General features: G+C 34.3%; 1 protein-coding gene across 2 annotated transcripts in view; it reads left to right on the plus strand.

Moving 5' to 3' along the window:
* The window catches only part of LOC123526667 (uncharacterized), a 59,034-nt gene that overhangs the window by 29,014 nt on the left and 9,098 nt on the right, over nt 1–20,922 (plus strand). Inside the window, exons 12-20 of one of the 2 annotated variants that reach the window (XM_053523009.1) lie at nt 1,660–1,766; nt 2,355–2,508; nt 3,125–3,236; nt 3,983–4,058; nt 4,952–5,120; nt 6,196–6,290; nt 8,752–8,880; nt 18,217–18,287; nt 19,154–19,787. In XM_053523009.1, the coding sequence (XP_053378984.1) occupies nt 1,660–1,766; nt 2,355–2,508; nt 3,125–3,236; nt 3,983–4,058; nt 4,952–5,120; nt 6,196–6,290; nt 8,752–8,880; nt 18,217–18,287; nt 19,154–19,787 (1,547 nt within the window). The remainder of the gene's footprint in view (nt 1–1,659; nt 1,767–2,354; nt 2,509–3,124; nt 3,237–3,982; nt 4,059–4,951; nt 5,121–6,195; nt 6,291–8,751; nt 8,881–18,216; nt 18,288–19,153; nt 19,788–20,922) is intronic. The other variant, XM_053523010.1, reaches the window with a different exon arrangement.

The following is a 20,922-nucleotide window of genomic DNA, read 5'->3' on the forward strand; positions in this document are numbered from 1 at the left end:
TAAATTCTCTTTCCGATGATACAAAATTTATTGTAGTTTCTCTTTGAGTTTCGAAGATATAAAGTGTTAACGTACGGGAATATGTATTTTTAGGCATAAAATTCTGTTTTGGATTACTTTCACATTGAAATTCATATACAATTTCATTTCAAAATGATGTTTGAAAGTTTGATTTATAGTTAATAGACTTATCTTCCGAATCGGAAACAGTAAGTATTTATATAAAAAAACAACCATCAAACTGAATAACACTACAAAAATAACGGATCGTAAAATTTCTGAAAGTGCAAAAAGATCGCTGAGATCGAGACTCGTAACCGACTACAGTATTCTTGTGCTAAAAATTAAAATATTTTTAGGATAATATTACGTAATATTTTGATGATCAAACGTCGGTACATCACGGGTGACTTCCGCTGCAATTAACTCTTGGGGTGTCATAAAATATTTGAAAGCCGCGGTCCTTCTGTTTTGATTAACACTTCCCGTTATGTAAGGTCATAAATTCCAAGCCATCGTATACACAAATTGTTGTTTAGGGGAAATCTGCATGTATCACGCGTGACCTTCATGACCTAACACATTTAAAAATACTTTGATGTTAAATGGTTGTTATTTTTAGAACGAGGAAAGCCCGCGAACCGGCCAGTTGCAAGCAGTTTTCTCAGTAATTTTCCATGACGTAGCGTGGTGCACATGTAGGAAATTTCTTTGCAAAGTACTCGATAAATTTAAATAGTAACCACATGATCTTGTACGTAAATAATGATGACGAAATCCCATATTTTGAGTTAGTAAACATCCGGAATTTGTTTCTTTAGGAAAAGAACGAAAATAAAGCGATTGATTATGAGACACGGGATAAAACGATTCTGTTCAAATGGCCGTTAATCGGTATAATACGTTTCTATCGGGGAACCGATAGACACGGGTCAATACGTTTCTGTTTGGTAATCGATAGATACGGTGATAAACGTTTCGGTGTGGGAAAGGGTTAAGCAACTTCTAGAGATTAAAAGTCCCAAGTCTAAATTTGAAACTTTGAATTTGATAAATATGGGCACTGGTCCCTCTATGAGTTGTGAAATCACCTGCTCAACACCACTCACATGACATAGTAGTCAGTTGACTTGATCTTCACCACTTTCATGGCTGAGTGGTCAGTTTACTTGCACGTCATCACTTGTGTGGCTGAATGGTCAAATGACTTGTTTCTCACCACTTGTGGTTTGGGACATTTGAAAGCCTGCTCGGCATGTAGAATTTTTTCATGTCTGGTCAGTGGAAACTATCCAGCTAGGTTGATGAGAGCCTATGCTTTCACCTGTGTTTGAACTTGCGTATGGAGGATGGTCTTGAGCAGGTCTTCCACTTATGTTAAATCATTAATATTTGTGTGGGATCAATTTTTGTGGAGTGACCATCTACAAAATTAAATCCCAGTAAACAAGCTGAGTTCCCATTATGTCGTTAATAAGTGGAAATCCATATATCCAATCCCCCCCCCACCCCCCCCTCAAAAAAAGAAAAAAAGTACTTCAGCAAAAACCATGAAGTTTTATATCCACGAAATGGAACAATTTCACAGTATTAATAGCTGGATACGTTACGATATGATGTATATGGTGTTATTTGAATGTATTTTTCTGTATATTTCAGTACAATACCATTGCTAGGGTATCTTCCGCAGGAGATGATCGGTGTGTCAATATTTGAATTCTTTCATAACGAAGATCTGTCACGGCTGTATAACATTTACACTAAGGGTGGGTACAAATTAATTATAATTAACGTGGCTGTGGAGATTACTTTTCTACTATATGTAAGTCGTTGTAGAATTAATGAGCAAACAACTGGATAGATAAAAAGCATAACTGCTGTAGAACAAAGGCAGCAGGGAAAACCAATGTATAGCTATATAATCGACATTATTTTACATAGATGTTTCTTAGAATGCCGTGTAATTCATTGCTAAATCTTGCATAATAAAGCCAGAATTCACGAAAAACCCTTTTAATGATTATGTGGATTGAATCACATGTGTTAGCTTGTAGACTTTTAGGTGTAATAAGATTTGAAATACTGTGAAATAGTTTGTGGGAGACTAATTTTGTGTTGTATCAGTTGATGAAATGAAATCACTACAAACAAATCCCATGTATTGTTACATTAAAATTTAAACTACCATATCCTGGTCCCCATGAAATACTATGCCTGGAAAACTAAATTCACAGTAATTTGTTATTGAAAAGACACACTCAAATTATTTTTTAACCTTGCCATTAAAGTATAACAGGTATGATATATTTTATATATCTAATTTATGTTAATGTTATTCAAATTTCTACTTTTAGTAATAGCCTTAAAAGGAGTGCCATATAAAAGTGGTCCAATACGAATTCTTGCCAAGAATGGCAGTTGGATCTCATGTGTGACAGAGTGGTCAAGCTTTGTTAATCCATGGTCAAAACGACTGGAATTTATCATCGGGAAACATACTGTTGTAAAGTAAGCTTTTATAGCAGGACTAAGTATAGTTTATATAATTGTTATCTCGACTTGAGTTGGAAGTAGTTGAATATTTGTTTGATTTGGGTTTAGTGCCTTTACCAACTTTGTCTTTTATGTAACAACAGGCAGTTAGCCTAACCAGTTACCCTGGATTCTCTACCAGTTCTAGCCTTTTCTCTGCAAGTAACTGGCAACTTTTTCGCATGAATCAGAGGTGGAAGATGAATGATTTCAGACACAATGCCTTCTATCAGACGGTCGTGGAGAACGTATGCCTCATCTAAGGATCAAACTTGACTTATGAATATTTGAACTTGTGAAAAATGATGTCAGTTTTTATTCTTACAAAACAGAAAAGAACATAAATTATGTCATATTTTCCTAAAGTTTTGGGACATGAAAAAAATATTTACTTTTTTTTTGCAAATTTTGAAGGTTTCCCAATTTTAAGGGTGTCCCAACACTTTGGAAAATATGGTATTGTATTCTGTAGACCATGTTTACTGTAGCTTTATGATATCATGAAAGTTTTTGGAGAATTGTTACACTTTTGACTCATCGGTTTCAAGTTGCTGATCTTGAGATAATTTATGTATATATATTTTATTTTTAGGGGACCAGACAACACAGATGTTTTCAGTGAAAATTTCCATATCTCTAGAATCGAAGAGAATTGTGAATCATTGAGGCTTGCCCGTCAGAAAATCAAGGATTTACTTCTGCAGGTGAGTGATTACAAAAACAGTAAAGGAATGTTAAATATGGTAGTTTCTATCAAGTTTACTATCAAGTTTACTACTGTTATATACGGCGATATATATGACCATTTTGTGTCGATTCGCAGTAAAACCCAACTCACTCACTGCTATTGTTATTATATGTTGCAGTCCTAAGAGCTTTCATTAATATAGAAATCTTCAGCTGTATATATTTGGAAAGTTAAGGAAATTAACTTTGATATTGTATAGACAGGTAGGTAAACCTGTGCAAGTATATTTAGTTTAAACAGTGTCTTTTTGTTTGCATCTTTTTCTTTGATTTTGGTAAAGAAAGACAAAACGTCTGTTAACCAGCCATTAATATTTCAACCAAATTTTAGTAAAATTGAAAGGAAACCAGTAACAGAAAAGCAAATAGTAAATTTGAGTCAAACAGTAAATTTTGAGTCAAAATTTCTGACTTTAATGTTGACAGAAGTCACAGAACAAACAAAGTATATTGTTAAATCAGAAATGTTTACAATAGAATCTGATTTAGTTTTGGTATATTCTCTAACTGTCTGCATTTGCCGGGAGAAAAATTGGTCAAGTGTTACTACTATTCTAAATAGTGGTACATACTTAACTAGTTAATCTAAAGAATATTCTACCTCTTACACCAGGTTCAATATTAGATAAAGGGAACATTTTGCCTTCTGAAAAAATACCTGTCTGAATGTAATATATATATTTTTTTATTGTTATAATTTCAGCCAGTTGAAACTGTCTATGTTGGTAACAAAGCAGACCCAAAAGGAGGAAAACCAAGGAAGTCTGTGGCAATTGCTGGTAAGTCAAAGGTCAAAGTCACAGTAACCCTGAGACCCAAAGAAGATTTCCGCTCAATAACTAAAGAACACATCAAACTTTATAGGATGATAGCTTTTGGCCAATAGATGACACCTATTGATTTTTGGTTCAGAGAACAAGGTCACGGTGGACTTGAGACTGAAAATTGTTTCTGCCTAATAACTACAGAATGCTTTGGCCTACAGCCACCATACCCACTGTCCATCTTGGGCAGCATATGTGTTTTACAAACAGCTCTAGTTGTTTTACTGTGAAATTCAGATCTGGTTCATTTATAGATAATTGGAGTAAGTTAGTACTTGAGACTTCTGTTGCAGCATCAGTAGTATTGATACTGGGTTCCATTTACAAACCTTTATAGTGACTGTGAGGCAAAAGCTTACAGTAGAAAGTCTGTAATCATGAAATGAAAAAGGTGTTCATACCATTTCTGTGTATATACCCAGCTTGCTGGATACAAAATTGCAAGAAATGTGTGTACCGACGACACAAGTGATGCATGTATATCTCATTGAGCAAAGTACAATCCTTTGAAGTAGAGGAACCATAATGACAGTCAGCATTTGCCACTGGATCACATATTTTATTTGTACAGTGCTTTTCGAGAAAAAAAAAAAAATTTTTGTAAGTCCAAAGAAGAATTGCATTGAAAGCACCAAATATAATTACAGGGCTACTTCTTTAACTGAAGTTTGTCATTATTTTACAATCACCTTCACAATATTTAGTTTTGTTGAAATCAGAACCCTATAAAATTATATAGATAATGGTGCACTCTAAATATAATAGGCTGGGGTTAGAGTCAGTCTTGTTTGACTCCGGCTGTAAAGCTTGGAACGATATTATACTGATGATATTATATTAATTTTCAGAAGAGAAAGAGTCAACGGATACTGAACAAGTTATTCCGGCCGCTGAACATGAAACAATTTATGCCAGTGAGCGGGAAAAGTCTGCCATGCATGGCGCTGGTGTATTATTTAAGGAGAATTCCATTAGCCGAGCATATGACCAGTTGAATTACACAAATTGTATCAAGAAGTAAGTTTCTGCAGGTTTTTTTTGGTTTGAAGTTAGAGATAATGCATGTTTTTATGCCCCCGGCATCTGCTGATGCGGGAGGCATATAGTGATTGTCCTGTCTGTCCGTCCATTTGTTCGTCCATCCGTACGAGGTTAACCAAAATGGGACCGTTTCGTCTGGCATCAATACCCCTAACTAGAATGACTTGATACTAATGCAGATATAACCTGTTACCATTCCTCATCTTCAGACATCACCTGACCTCAGTTTGACCTTGACCTTTAACTTGACCTGGTTTTGGACTTAGGTTGCTTTGTACCGATGAGGATGCCACGGGGGGGGGGGGGGGGGGGCATCAAGCGTTTATTGAACGCAGCTCCTTGTTTCTTACTAAAACATCTGTAGATACCCTAGAGATTGGATCACCATCGTAACCTGAAGGATTGTGAAGATGGTGCAGATGTTGTAAACTGAAATAACTAATGCTAATCTTGCATAAAACGTGTAAAAAGCTCAAAAATAGAAATGTTATCTATGAACCTCATTGAATGTCCATGAAATGTTTGGGAATGTCGGCTTTGTTTCATAAATGAGCACGTGAGCATGAGAATCTCACTATGAACATGTTTACTCTCTTGTTGAAATGCCACGTGAAAATGACAAAAAGCAACAGTTTAATGCTAGATCAGTATTTCAGTTTAGTATAGCTAGCTGAAAAATTAAAATGACAGTTAAAGTTTTTTCGTATCTCAACTGTTGCAAGGTAAAAGATAAATAGCATGAACACTTTGAACATTCATACTTCTTCTCTACTAGTTGAAACAGAAAATCACGAGTAAAAAAGAAAAACATTAATTTTGATATTGATAACAATTTTGTATATTAACTCGAGCCTGAATTTATTCTGTAAAATTGGGTGTTTTAATTTTGATGAAACATGTTTCTATTTACATTTTGTCTTGGTGTAGACATGCTCCTCCAAATATAGTGTAATGTTTAACTTGGATGAACATCTTCAAGTGATATTCAAATGAATTTTTATAGCGAATAATTATTCTTTAAACAAAAGGTTGGTTTGTTCTTATTTTACAGGTTTTTGCTGAGTCAGCCTCGGAGTTTTACCAGCGACTCGGACCTGAAGAAAAGTTCATCAGAAGATGGTTTTGATGAAGAAATGAATTCAAATGGTAAGCTGCGATGTTTTGTTATATTTTGAAAATCTAGGTGAAGTTAATGTTAAGTACTCTGAAATTGAACATGGATTTTTCTCAAGGTAAAATAGTTTTAGATAGATAGATTGTTATTTGGTATCAAATGTTTAACACAGCATGGCAATAACAAAATGCATATCAGCAATAATATTCATTACTGTTAATCACCATGTCATGCACACCAATACCAAGGATAGCACAATAAAGAGAAAAAAGATTTTCTGTTATTTCCATTGTGGTCCTTGATAGGTCATAATACATTTAGTTTTAATTTAAGTGTAGAAACTTCATTATCAAGATAAATTGAATGTCAAAAATAAGAAATAAGTACAAAGAAGAACATGTTAGAATGGACTGATGAGGAAAAATTCATTTAAACGTATATGCCGGAAATGCTGATAAGTTTATAATTTAATTTTGCAGCAGTATTGTATTATAGAAATCTAGGTAAATATACAGTTATTTTGATGGTTACTTGTGTTATATAAATGAGAATTTTTTAGTTAGATTGTAATGGTGATAGATAGTTTAATGGAAATGTTATTGGTTATAGTATTTATAAAATAGAATAATGTTTATGGTTGTGTAATCATACCTGAACTAATGTTATATTAATAGTATGAAATACAGTTGAAAACTCGATATTTCGAATTCTCTTATCTCCAAATTTATCGCAAAATTCCGGCTATCTCGAAGACATTTATAAGTCCAGTCGTGAAAATGCATGCACAAAAAATATCATTTTAAATCAGATTTCTGTTATCTCAAAACACTTGATCCCATGGAATTTGAGATACCAAGCTTCAACTGTATACTAGCAAAATGATATATGAGCCGTGCCATGAGAAAACCAACATAGTGCGTTTGCGACCAGCATGAATCCAGGCCAGCCTGTGCATCCACGCAACCTGGTCAGAATCTATGCTGTTTGCTAGCGGTTTCTCTAATTGCAATAGGCTTTGAAAGCGAACAATATGGATCCTGACCAGACTGCGCGAATGCGCAGAGTGGTCTGGATCCATGCTGGTCGTAATTGCACTATGTTGGTTTTCTCATGGTGTGGCTCAGATGTATAAAATACCCTAGCAAAATGAAATATGGAACACGTAAAGTATATTAATTGTACGAAATAATTAACCAGTAAAATTGAATTTTAAATTGTTAGATTTAAAAAGGTAAAATGAAAATTTAATATGGAATTTATAAAGTATATTAAATGTATGAAATAATTAAACCAGTAAAATTAAATTTTAAATTGATATATTAAAGGTAAATTGAAATGTGGAATTTATAAATTATATCAAAATGTATTCAGTATACATGTAAAAGGAAATTTTTAGTTAATAAATTATATTAAATGTGTAAAATATACTAGCAGAATAATATTTGGAATTGGTAAGTTATATTAAAGTTAATGATACACTTGTAAAAAATGAAGAAATTGATTTTACATTAAATGTTTTAGTTATGCTAGTAAAATGAAATTAGGAATTGATAAATTCTATTTAAGGTAAAACTTTGAGTAAAATGGAATCTGAAATTGATAATTGATGTTAAATACATGAGAGATAAAGGTAAAATGACTTGGTCAAAATAATTGATTGTTTAAAATCTAAGAAAAAATAAACAGGTCACATTAAATAAAATAACAGGTCATTAGGTCAAATGATAGAAAAACTTTGTAAACATGTTAGAGGCCACCTTTTCAACTGGATCATCATAAATCTTTGTCAAAATGTTGTGGTTTTTTTTTTTGTGTGTAATCTAGGTCAAGTAAAAGGTACCTGAGGTAAAAAATTAAGTCACATAGTCATATCATTGAATAAACTGGGTTAATGATCTACCTGAACTACATAAACATGGTCAAAATGTTTGTCTGTATGAAATCTAGGCCAAATAAGATTCTAGGTTATATAGGGTAAGAAGAAGGTCAGGTGAGTGATACAGGGCCTTCATGGTCCACTTGTTTAAAGTTTAATCTGTTATCTCATTTAGCATCATAAAATGGGAAAGTTCTATGACTCAATTTATTTTTGTTTCTTTATGCGACCATTCTATTGAAAAGCCAAGATCGCCTGTCATCCCACATTTATACAAATGGTTCCACTATGATGCATAGACATTAGAATATGAAAAGAAACCCTAGTTAATGACTTTTGGATTTTTTCTTTAATCTTGCTTAATTTTAGGTTTTGTGTTGGTTTTTAACTGTACAAATAAATAGTTAATGTTAGCAACTTTTGATCAAAATAGCTTTCATTTCATTTATACATTCATCAGATACAGCTTTTTTACTTTAGTAAGTTTGCTATGCAAGATTGTGTAGTATTTTCTTCATTTCTCATATAAACATCAGTTTTTCTTTGTATCATTTTTTAATCCTCTCAACTTCTGTTAAACATTCGTTTCGGGACAGTTCATGTTTTTCTGCACACAGGTAAATCTATCGAGAGTTGGTTAGCAACGAGTTTTGATGACCTGATCGGAACGAAAAGTTTACACCGCACGTCTGACGGATCCCGTAGTCTGCCAGCTTTGAATGATGATTTTTGGAAAAAACGCATAAGTATATGCTCACTTTTTGTATATATGTGTTAGTATGTTGCAAAGCAGAATGTTCTGTGTATTTGCTTTAGTTAAGGTCATTAATTGGTAATTAACTTCTGTGTTACTTAGTTATAATTTAGAAACAGTCAAACTGGTTTTAGCCTATATTTAGTATACGCCACTTAAGAATAATCAACAATTTCCAGAATCGTTTCAGTCAGAATTAGAAATGATGTGAATGGAAATCTTAACTAATAGCTCACTTCTCTTCTGAGAAAAATTTCACTTCTTTTTGCTTATGCTGGGTTAATGTGTTAAATCAGACTTATTTAACACAGTAATATACCAATAAAGTAAATGATTTCATTCAAGGTATTATTTAAGTTACAAAACAATTTTTAGCTTGACTATTCAAAGAATAGGTAGAGCTATCCTACTCACTGTGGCGTCGGCATCGGCGTCACACCTTGGTTAAGTTAGTATAGGACCCTAGATACTTTAAATTTGTAAATTAAGAAAGCAGTTTGATTCAAATGATAGCTTTTGAATTTATTTGTTGTCCTAGTCCTAGTCCTCTTCAGCAATTATAAATACAATTGATAGTTTTGTGAGGGAAATGAGCCAAAAATTTAATTTGTTGAATGAATTATGTCTCAACTTTAAGCAATTGAAATATATGCCAGGCAGATTTTATAGGGGTTGCATGTCAGTTACCGCCCTGAATGGATCAGCCCTTGGGGCAAGTATTTTCTTTAGCCTGCTGGTGGCAAGTGTCTTTGCCTTTGCGACCAGTGCAGACCATCTCTGTTCGCTGTTCACTCAGTAAATTCTCATTGAACACCCTTTGGATAATAGATTATACTGTCCAAATTGAATGATGGACTAGCCAATTGTAGAAATTTAGCAGGGTGAAGGTTAACTGACATCTCCTTTGAAATGGTATGATGGAAGGTACTAGAACTCTTGATGGTCTACATTAGATATTGTTCAATGAGTTGTCCTTGACTGCATACAACCTATTCCATAACAAAAGTTACTCTGTTTAAGCTGTGTAACTTGGGTGAATGATCTTGGGCTGCCATGACCCCTGTGCCTATATTATATAATGAATAAGGAGTTAGAGCAGTAGCTACAATTCTGCTTTGCAATGATTACAGTAACTGTGTAACAATAAATCAAAAGATTTTTACAGTTATTTATTGATCAGGTACAGGGTTGTTGCATCTGTCTGAATGTCTGCACATAATTTGCACATACAGAAACAAGAAATGGAGGTTTATCTCAACATTTTAGACATTTCATTAAAAAAGAAAGTATGAAGCAAACAAAATTAAGTTATAACTTGAATTGCTTACTGTGACTTTGATGGCATTAAATTTGATGGTTTTGGCCAAAATATCTGTGTGAGGACATAAATTGTGGATTTCAAAGTTTGAAAGATAAAATAAATAGAAATTTTCTTCAGTCAATGGATTTTAATTTTTGATGGTCACAAGCACAGGGACCCGCCACATGCTATGATAGAGGGCAAAAATTTTTATGTTGGGAATTTTTAAAAAAATTTTTTTTTAGATGAAATTCAAGAACTTATACTGTTAGAGCGATCTTTTGCTCTTGTAGTTCAGTGATGAGTTGGATATTACCAATAGTTTAGTTTAGTTTAGTTTAATAATATTTTATTGTAATTATCACATAAGACATTATGGTAAATGTACATCAAGACAATAATATACAGATACATATGTAAATATATATACAACAGCAAACTATCATTACATCAAGACATATATAATACTACTGTACATTAAGAAATATTCAGTAACTTTATTACCAATATGTGGCGCGATAGCATGGGGTACAAGAAGGTAGGAGACAAGATTGAAATTGACCATGTTATCCCCCTTGCCTCTGTTTATGTTTTTTATGGGTGATTTTTTTTTACATGTAAGTTCTTGAATTCATCTAAAAAAAAATTTTTAAAAATCCCCTCTGTCATAGCATGTGATGGATCCCTGTGGACACATGCATGAAATTCAACAAATATTAATTATTTGATAGTATTTTAAATATTCCTGCCATCATGGGAAATTAGGTGTTGTGTGAACTGTATAATGATATTGTGTACTGCAGTGAGTTATCCCCCCTTTAGTTGTGTTGTATGTGTGATTTACTATTTTTGTTTTAATGGTCTGTAGAGTCATTGTATTCTCTAAATGGCATTGCTTGATCCCTTTTTGAGGCCACAATGGCTAAAAATAGAAGAAGAAAAACTTTCCATCATGAACTATACGATGGAATTTTAACAAACTTGATCTGTAGCAATCTTGCATAGACCTCTTTCAGGCTTATTCATATGTTCCTTCTTGACCTGCTCTGGGGTCACCAGAGCTAAAAATAGGGAAAGAACAAGGACAGAAGTTGAGTAGTTAAAGCCTTAAGGTACCTATTGTAAATTACTTCATGTATCTTCATCAAACTTGGTCTGTACCCTTGTATGGATCTCTCTGAAGTTTGTTTAACGGGTTCTGATTGGCCCATCAAGGGGCTGCCAGAACTTAAAACAGAGACACTTTAATCAGCTTCTAATGAACCACATGGTATTATCTTTTTTGACACAATAAATTATACCCAAGATCAAATAGTTCAGATCAGGTATGTGACTTAGGGCAGTCATGTACCTTGTGTGTTTTCTTTTGTGTTAATGCATGCTTGAATCAGTACTTTATTGATCTTGTAATTTCACAGATATGGCCATACCAAGTCTTTCAGTGGATTTATCAAATTTGTACATTTGCTATACTGGTAGGGAATGTCACCGTTTTAATACAGGTTGGGTTTCTGGCTATGGCAAGAATACTTTCTGTATTACATATCTTATATCTAAATACAGTCGATTCCACTTATTTGAATACTGGTTATTGGAATATTTTGCTTAGTTGGATACAAAGTTAAAGCACCTATCAATCCCTGTATAATTCCAATTAAAGTTTTTCTGTTATTTGGATAGATTTTATGTTGAATCTATGACCTGTTCCCTTTATTTGGATAATCAATTTGCAGACTAATACTTTCATGATCTGAGATGCCTTTTACAATGATCCATAAGCTAATTACCTTGCTCAGTTGACAGCTTTTCACACCTTTTTTGTTTGCACCACTGTCAGTTTATCAATGACTTAAATTCTGATATTTGAATACTCCTGTTATTTGAATATTTTGTCCTGACAAATAGGTTATTCAAATATCTGAAATCCATTTAATAGAAAAAAAAGATAAATTTATGTTCTGTTTTGTTTTAAAAAAAATAATTAAAAATCAAGTAGCCAAACAGCTTTATGTGATAAAATTTCACAAAATCACTTTGGTATGGTTATGTTTGAATTCTTATGTAGTTACCAAATACAGTAGTAAAATGTGAAAATGTGAAATTTGATTTTGTAGTTTCCTGCTTTGGCAGTTATTAGCTCATCTGATTTTTTGAAAAAAAATGATGAGTTATTGTCATCACTTGAGCGGTTGTCGGCGTCGGCGTCGGCGTCTGCGTCGGCGTTGCCTGGTTAAGTTTTATGTTTAGGTCAGCTTTTCTCCTAAACTATCAAAGCTATTGCTTTGAAACTTGGAATACTTGTTCACCATCATAAGCTGACCCTGTATAGCAAGAAACATAACTCCATCTTGCTTTTTGCAAGATTTATGGCCCCTTTTGTACTTAGAAAATATCAGATTTCTTGGTTAAGTTTTATGTTTAGGTCAACTTTTCTCCTAAACTATCAAAGCTATTGCTTTGAAACTTGGAATACTTGTTCACCATCATAAGCAGACCCTGTACGTCAAGAATCATAACTCCATCTTGCTTTTTGCAAGATTTATTGCCCCTTTTGGACTTAGAAAATCCGTTTTCTTGGTTAAGTTTTATGTTTAGGTCAGCTTTTATCCTAAACTATCAAAGCTATTGCTTTAAAACTTGCAACACTTGTTTACCATCATAAGTTGACCCTGTATAGCAAGAACATAACTCCGTCCTGCTTTTTGCAAGATTTATGGCCCCTTTTGGACTTAGAAAATATCAGATTTCTTGGTTAAGTTTTATGTTTAGGTCAACTTTTTCTCTTAAACTATCAAAGCTATTGCTTTGAAACTTGCAACACTTGTTCACCATCATAAGCTGACCCTGTACAGCAAGCAACATAACTCCATCCTGCTTTTTGCAATAATTATTGCCCCTTTTGGACTTAGAAAATCATTTTCTTGGTTGAGTATTATGTTTAAGTCAACTTTTCTCATAAACTATTAAAGCTATTGCTTTAAAACTTGCAACAGTTTTTCACCATCATAAGTGGACACTGTACATTAAGAAACATAACTCTATCCTGCTTTTAGCAAGAATGATGGCCCTTTTTAGACTTAGAAAATCATGGGTAGGACAATATTTCTATTACACAAAAAAAATCAGATGAGCGTCAGCACCCGCAAGGCGGTGCTCTTGTTTTTAAGCTAGAATAACAAAAACTTGTGTACTAAATAATCTTTAAGCTAATTAGGTTACTGATCTTGGTTTCATTTGCTTCTCGGTTATAAGATACTCAAATGTAAAAACTGTCAATGTTTATAATTCACACATAATATTTGCATAGTAGCTTGCAATATTAGGTAAGTGCTTTGGCAGACATTTTAAAATGATTTCCATGAAGAGTTTTAGCTCACCTGTCACAAAGTGACAAGGTGAGCTTTTGTGATCACGTGGCGTCCGTCGTCCGTCTGTGCGTGTGTCCGTGCATGCGTAGACTTTTGCTTGTGACCACTCTAGAGGTCACATTTTTCATGGGATCTTTATGAAAGTTGGTCAGAATGTTCATCTTGATCATATCTAGGTCAAGTTCGAAACTGGGTCACGTGCGGTCAAAAACTAGGTCAGTAGGTCTAAAAATAGAAAAACCTTGTGACCTCTCTAGAAGCCATATTTTGCATGAGATCTTCATGAAAATTGGTCAGAATGTTCACCTTGATGATATCTAGATCAAGTTTGAAACTGGATGACGTGGGGTCAAAAACTAGGTCAGTAGGTCTAAAAATAGAAAAACCTTGTGACCTCTCTAGAGGCCATATTTCTCAATGGATCTTCATGAAAATTGGTGAGAATTTTCACCTTGATGATATCTAGATCACATTCGAAACTGGGTCACGTGCGGTCAAAAACTAGGTCAGTAGGTCTTAAAATAGAAAAACCTTGTGACCTCTCTAGAGGCCATATTACTCAATGGATCTTCATGAAAATTGGTCAGAATGTTCATCTTGATAATATCAAGGTCAAGTTTGAAACTGGGTCACGTGGGTTCAAAATCTAGGTCAGTAGGTCTGAAAATAGAAAAACTTTGTGACCTCTCTAGAGGCCATATTTTTCATGGGATCTTTATAAAAATTAGTCAGAAAGTTCACCTTGATGATATCTAGGTCAAGTTCGAAACTGGGTCACGTGCGGTCAATAACTAGGTCAGTAGATCTAAAAATAGAAAAACCTTGTGACCTCTCTAGAGGCCATATTTTTCAAGAGATCTTCATGAAAATTGATCAGATTGTTCATCTTGATGATATAAAGGTCAAGTTCGAAACTGGGTCATGTGCGGTCAAAAACTAGGTCAGTAGGTCTAAAAATAGAAAAACTTTGTGACCTCTCTAGAGGCCATATTTTTCATGGGATCTTTATAAAAATTAGTCAGAATGTTCACCTTGATGATATCTAGGTCAAGTTTGAAACTGGATCATGTGGGATCAATAACTAGGTCAGTAGATCTGAAAATAGAAAAACCTTGTGACCTCTCTAGAGGCCATATTTTTCAAGAGATCTTTATGAAAATTGATCAGAATGTTCATCTTGATGATATCTAGGTCAAGTTCGAAATTGGGTCACGTGCGGTCAAAAACTAGGTCAGTAGGTCTAAAAATAGAAAAACATTGTGACCTCTCTAGAGGCCATATTTCTCAATGGATCTTCATGAAAATTGGTGAGAATGTTCACCTTGATGATATCTCGGTCAAGTTCAAAAGTGAGTCACGTGCCTTCAAAAACTAGGTCATTAGGTCAAATAATAGAAAAACCTTGTGACCTCTCTAGAGGTCATATTTTTCAATGGATCTTCATGAAAATTGGTCAGAATTTTTTATCTTGGTGATATCTAGGTCACATGTGCTCAAAAACTAGGTCACTTTGTCAAATAATAGAAATAACGACGTCATACTCAGTTCAACACTGGGATAGGTGGGTATAGGTGAGCGATTCAGGACCATCATGGTCCTCTTGTTATAAAACCCTAGGCTGAGGTCTAGTCTGTTTTGAAGTTGACTGTTTTCCTTCTTTTATAATTAGGCAATAAAACAAATTGATACAAAAGTTCCATATGGTAGAGTCCTTATCTTAGAAATGGTTGCCAATCATTGAAATATTTAAAAACCTGCATGTGACATTGTAAGTACAGTATCATTATACAGTGAATGAATATCAAAGCTGGTAATATTAATGCAGCATTTTCTGGATGAAAATATTTATTATAATGACTATATTATATGCCAATTAAGTTTTTTTAGCTCGACTATTCATAGAATAGTAGAGCTATTGGACTCGCCCATGCGTCCGCGTCCGCGTCCCGATTTGGTATTTGAAGTTTTTGTATGTAAGCTGGTATCTCAGCAACCACTTGTGCGAATGGATTGAAACTTCACACACTAATTCACTGTGATAAACTGACTTACATTGCACAGGTTCCGTAACTCTGTTTTGCTTTTTTACAAAATTATGCCCCTTTTTTGACTTAGAAATTTTTGGTTAAGGTTTTGTATGTAAGCTGGTATCTCAGTACTCACTAATGGGAATGGATTGAAACTTCACACACTTGTTCACTGTCATGATCTGACATGCACAAAGCAGGTCCCATAACTTTATTTTGCTTTTTTACAAAATTATGCCCCTTTTTCAACATAGAAATTTTTGGTTAAGTTTTTGTATGTAAGCTGGTATCTCAGTATCCACTAATGGGAAAGGATTGAAACTTCACACACTTGTTCACTGTCATGATATGACATGCAGTGCAAAGGGTCAATAACTCAACTTTGCATTTTACAAAATTATGCCCCTTTTTCAACTTAGGAGTTTTTGGGTTAAATTCTTATATGTAAGCTGGTATCTCAGTACCCGCTAATGGGAATGGATTGAAACTTCATACACTTGTCCACTGTCATGAGCTGATAAGCACTATGCAGGTTCCATAACCCTATTTTACTTTTTTACTAAATTATGCCCCTTTTTCGACTTTCTTATTCATTCAAGCGACAAGGCTGTTAAATAGTTGAGCGTTGCTGTCCTCCGACAGCTCTTGTTTTTCAGGTAGTTACATTATTGAGAATGTCAGTTTTTGGCAATATTTTACCTTTTATGCAGAAACCCTGTGTTTACCTTTAGTTATTAAAAATATTCATTGCAAAGCTTTTTAGCACATCTTGAAAGCTGGCAGATGGACACATGTGACAGGGTAATCAAGATTGTACAGGAAAAAACAGCATATTGGATTCATTAGAGTTGAATTTTGTGGTGTGGTACAATTGGTAGGAGAAAATAAAGATGACAGAGTGCTTACTTGAAACTTGTCGTATATTGTTCGGTGATTTAGGACAGCTTTCTGGGCTGCCCTTAGAATTTTGTGTTATTTTAGTTCATTAACTAGAATTTTTCACAGCTTGTCTGTTTATCATAAGAAAAGGTGCTTCTAGATCATACTTAAAGGGAAAGACAATGTTGTTTGTTTGCTAATTCCATCAGCTAGGAATTCTTAAATCATTTAAAGAAGTAACAGAATTTTCAAAATCGACTTAAAAATGAGAAAGTTATAAGCATTTAAATATTTGATCAAAATGGCGGCAGTTTTGTTTCCATGGCAACAAAAAACAAAATGGCAGATTTAGTACATTTCTAGATACATACTGGATCTGTATTTACTTATTTCTGTAAAATAATTTTGCTACATTTTTACCAGCTATAATGAAAGAAATTACCATGTTTTACATCTTACACTCAAGAAACATATGAAATTAATCTATTTAAAATGTTATTTGCTAAATAAAAAATTCAGCAGTGTGTGTAAATGACGTCATAAACACACTAAAATGGCTGCCTCCATGATCCCCCATTTTCTTAAATTCTAAACTGCCAGACCTTTTTCAATAGTGGTCCGATTTTAAAAAATCTTTAGGCATTATGAAAGGCTTGAGGATGACATTCATATAAAATTAACTTATTGTCAGGCATTCCTGGCCCTTTAAGTCCTAAAGAAATATGATCATTTCAAAAGCTAAAACTAATTATGAATTAGCAAGTAAAAGAAAAACAACATAAGTTTCTATTTTTAATAACAATAATTTTATTTATATATTACCAGGTATTACTAAATAAACTATGGTATTGGACACAATTATTCAAATTATTTTAATGTTAATCAATAAAGTATCTCTCCAAGAAAAAATATTTAAAGAAGTAAACCACCTCGATAGCCTAGTGGTAGAGCATCCGCTTCGAGTGCTGGTGGTCGTGGGTTCGATCCCCGGCTGCGTCATACCAAAGACGTGAAAAATGGTACCAGTGGCTCCCTTGCTTGGCGCTCAGCATTAAAAGGGAAACTGGCCTCTTCTCTCATACCCTCGTGGCAGTGGATTCCATCAGGAATGAGGTGTTGAGAGTGATAAATATAAGTTGAAGAACTTCCTTCACAGTCGACCTAAAATAAATTATGTATAAACTAAAAAATATGGGCAACAGTTGAGAGGTTGCAATTTGAATAAACCTACATTTATGCATAATTTTTATGTGTTGTAGTTCTGTATACTTTATAATAAAAAGTACATCTAAATTGTGCCAAAACTGTAATGGTCTGAATTTTGACTCCTCAAATGCTGATTAAATCAAATATTGAAATTTTGCATATATGCCTACTCGTACAAATATAAAATCACAACTTCTGTGGAATAAAGATTTATGCAACTTGTCATGAAAACCTGCTTATCGTTCATTTGCAAAGGCATTTGAGTGGTTATATTCAGAGGGCCATTATTTTTAAAACTTGTGAATTCCCCCAATTAATTGTTTATTTGCACGGCATTTAAGTGTTAACATTTAAGAAGCCTGTTTGTTTTAAAATCTATGAATTTCCCCACTAATTGTTGTTGTTTTTTTGCAGGGCATTTAAGTGTTGACACTAATAAGTCCATTAGTTTTAAGGTGTATGAATTCCCCTACTAATTATTCATTTGCAGCATATTGTCCCTGGATAGCTATACATTAACTAAATATTTGTGTGTTTGTATATTTCAGTACTGTCCGATTCAGACTTCGATTTTGACATCAGTGTTCCTAAGCCACCAAGCTTTGGCAGTAGTACAAAGGTCAGTGAATATTTCATTTGAATAGCTATAGTGTAGGGAAATCAGGGTTAACCCTTATCATGCTGGACACAACTTATTCTGCTTTTGCCACCAGTGTAGATCATGATCAGCCTGCACATCCATGCTGTCTGATCATGATCTGCACTGTTCGCGATGCAGTCAGTATCTTTTTGGTAAGCACCCCTTTTCACAGTTATTGGTACTATCCAAATAGAAAGGTGGACAAGTTCATTATAGAAAATGAGCATGGTAAGGGTTAATGTTAACTTTTTTATAACCGTTATTTCCTGGGTAAAGCCTGTGAAGTTGTATAATACAGACTCATCCTGTTGCCAGCATTCATAAAGAAAACAATAAAAGAAAAAAAGATTTTGCACGTTAGGTTGCACGCATGTAGCCTGCAAGCATTGTGACAAAAACAAAAGATATCAGGAAATGTGCTTATTGTACACATTATCACGGCTAAACAATCATTATCACACACTAGTATACAAAGGAGAAAAAAATAGTAGCATAGGTTTCAGGAACAGGGTTGCCACTTACCTTGAAAAGTTAGGGAAAATGTTTTTTTTTTTCAAGGTCGGTGAATTGTCAGGAAAATCTTGATAATGGTCAGTGAAAAATGAAATTTTTAGAAGTGTCAGGGAAAAGTCGGGGAAAAATGAAATTCTTGGTTGATAGATTTTGAATAAAACTTGGTATGTAGGTAGCTTAATAGGACAATGGTTGGATGATTGTTTTTGTGGCCACTAGGGTCAAGTTCATTGTTTGAGAATATCCATTTCGCTTGTTTAATAATGGCATCAAATTTGATGTACAGACATTTTTCTGTTAAGATTTTGATATATTGTTTGTTTGTGTTGTAGGTGTTGGTATCTGAACAGGAACACAGAGACAACGAGACTGTGCTAGATCCTATGGTGCTTCGTGATCAACTCCAGCTGCCGTCTCCATGCATTGATTCGAACTCACAGTTGTTTCCAACCATATCATGCTTGACTTCTAGAGAGGCACCTGTCACAGCAGATAGTCCCGCAATTATGGCGTTAACACGAGAATCACTTTGGAAACATACTATTTTACAAGAACAGTTATATATTGCCACAGCAAGTCCTGATAGAAATATTTTATTTGTAAACGAAGGACGTGATTTGGAATATTCAAGTGGAAAACGGCAAAGACATAGTTTAAAACGTCCTCATTCGCCAGACCATACCAGTGTTAACAGATGTAAAACTGGTCGTCATTCCATAGAGAGTTCACCTATAACAGCGTCACAGTCCATCATGAACCCAGTGTTCCCTCTGTTAACATACGAGACTGTGTTTAAGGCAGCAGGACAGGGTAAAAACTCCGCGGGTGGTGCTAGGATGATGGTCCCCATGCAGATGTATCCAATTGTGTCAATGCAGTCTGACGATCACATTAATACTAGCCAAGTACAGTCGCAGAGCTCAATCCCGAGTAGATGTATTCCACACTCATATGATCAAATTACAGGTAACCATAATCTTTTTCATAATTTGCAAAAATAATGTGAATATTTCTAATCTTCTGTCTTGATTGGCTAGGAAACTGCATTATAAGTCTGATTTAAAAAATGGAACACTTAAAAATAGATTTTGTTTTCTGCACTTGGCACAGATAAGTAAATGAAAGAGCTTACAGGGACCCACCTGCTTAGCTCAGTTGGGAGAGCGTTGATCTACGGAAAAGGAGTCGTGAGTTCGATCCCTGGGCGGGGCGTATGTTCTCCGTGACGATTTGATAAAAGACATTGTGTCTGAAATCATTTGTCCTCCACCTCTGATTCATGTGGGGAAGTTGTCAGTTACATGCGGAGAACAGGTTTGTACTGGTACTGAATCCAGGAAGACTGGTTATGTTAACTGCCCACCATTACATAACTGAAATACTGTTGAAAAATGGCGTTAAACCCAAATCAAACAAACAAAGAGCTTACTTAATACCTGCAAATATTGAACAGAACAAGCACTTTATTAAACTCACACCATACATAAAGGTATACGGGTATACAAAGCAATTCCAACTTAACAATCAGATCACGTAACAATATAACGTGAACATAAAATGAAAAGAGAACAACAGAAAAGACAGTTGTCACAAGAGAGAAAAAACAGGAACAAAAAGAAATCATCATTTTGGTATTAGATATGAGACATTTTTGTCTATTCAGAGAGACTTCTAACTTAAATTACTTTAGCCATTTTGTGGCATTAAGTTACGCATTTCTCTTTTTCATGTAGTTACAGCTGTTTAACCTTTAGCCTACTGGTGGCAAGTGGTTCTGCCTTTGCGACCAGTGCAGACCAAGATCAGCCTGCACATCCGTCTGCACTGTTCGCTATTCAATCAGAAAATTTTCAGTGAACACCCCTTTGAACCATAAATGGTATTGCCAAAACTGAATGATGGACCAGTCCATTTTAGAAATTTAACAGGCTAAAGGTTAAAAGTAAATGCTAGATTTTGATTGGATTGAGACCTCAACCTTCTCCTCTGTCAATATCACTGTAGTTCACATAATCTTGGCCACTTTTGCATAAATCTGTAACATCTCTCGGTTTATGCCAAATTCTAAAAAGTATGCTTGAAATCAGATTTCAGTGAAATT

The sequence above is a fragment of the Mercenaria mercenaria genome, chromosome 14, assembly GCF_021730395.1.
Source record: "Mercenaria mercenaria strain notata chromosome 14, MADL_Memer_1, whole genome shotgun sequence".
In the NCBI taxonomy this organism is placed as follows: domain Eukaryota; kingdom Metazoa; phylum Mollusca; class Bivalvia; order Venerida; family Veneridae; genus Mercenaria; species Mercenaria mercenaria.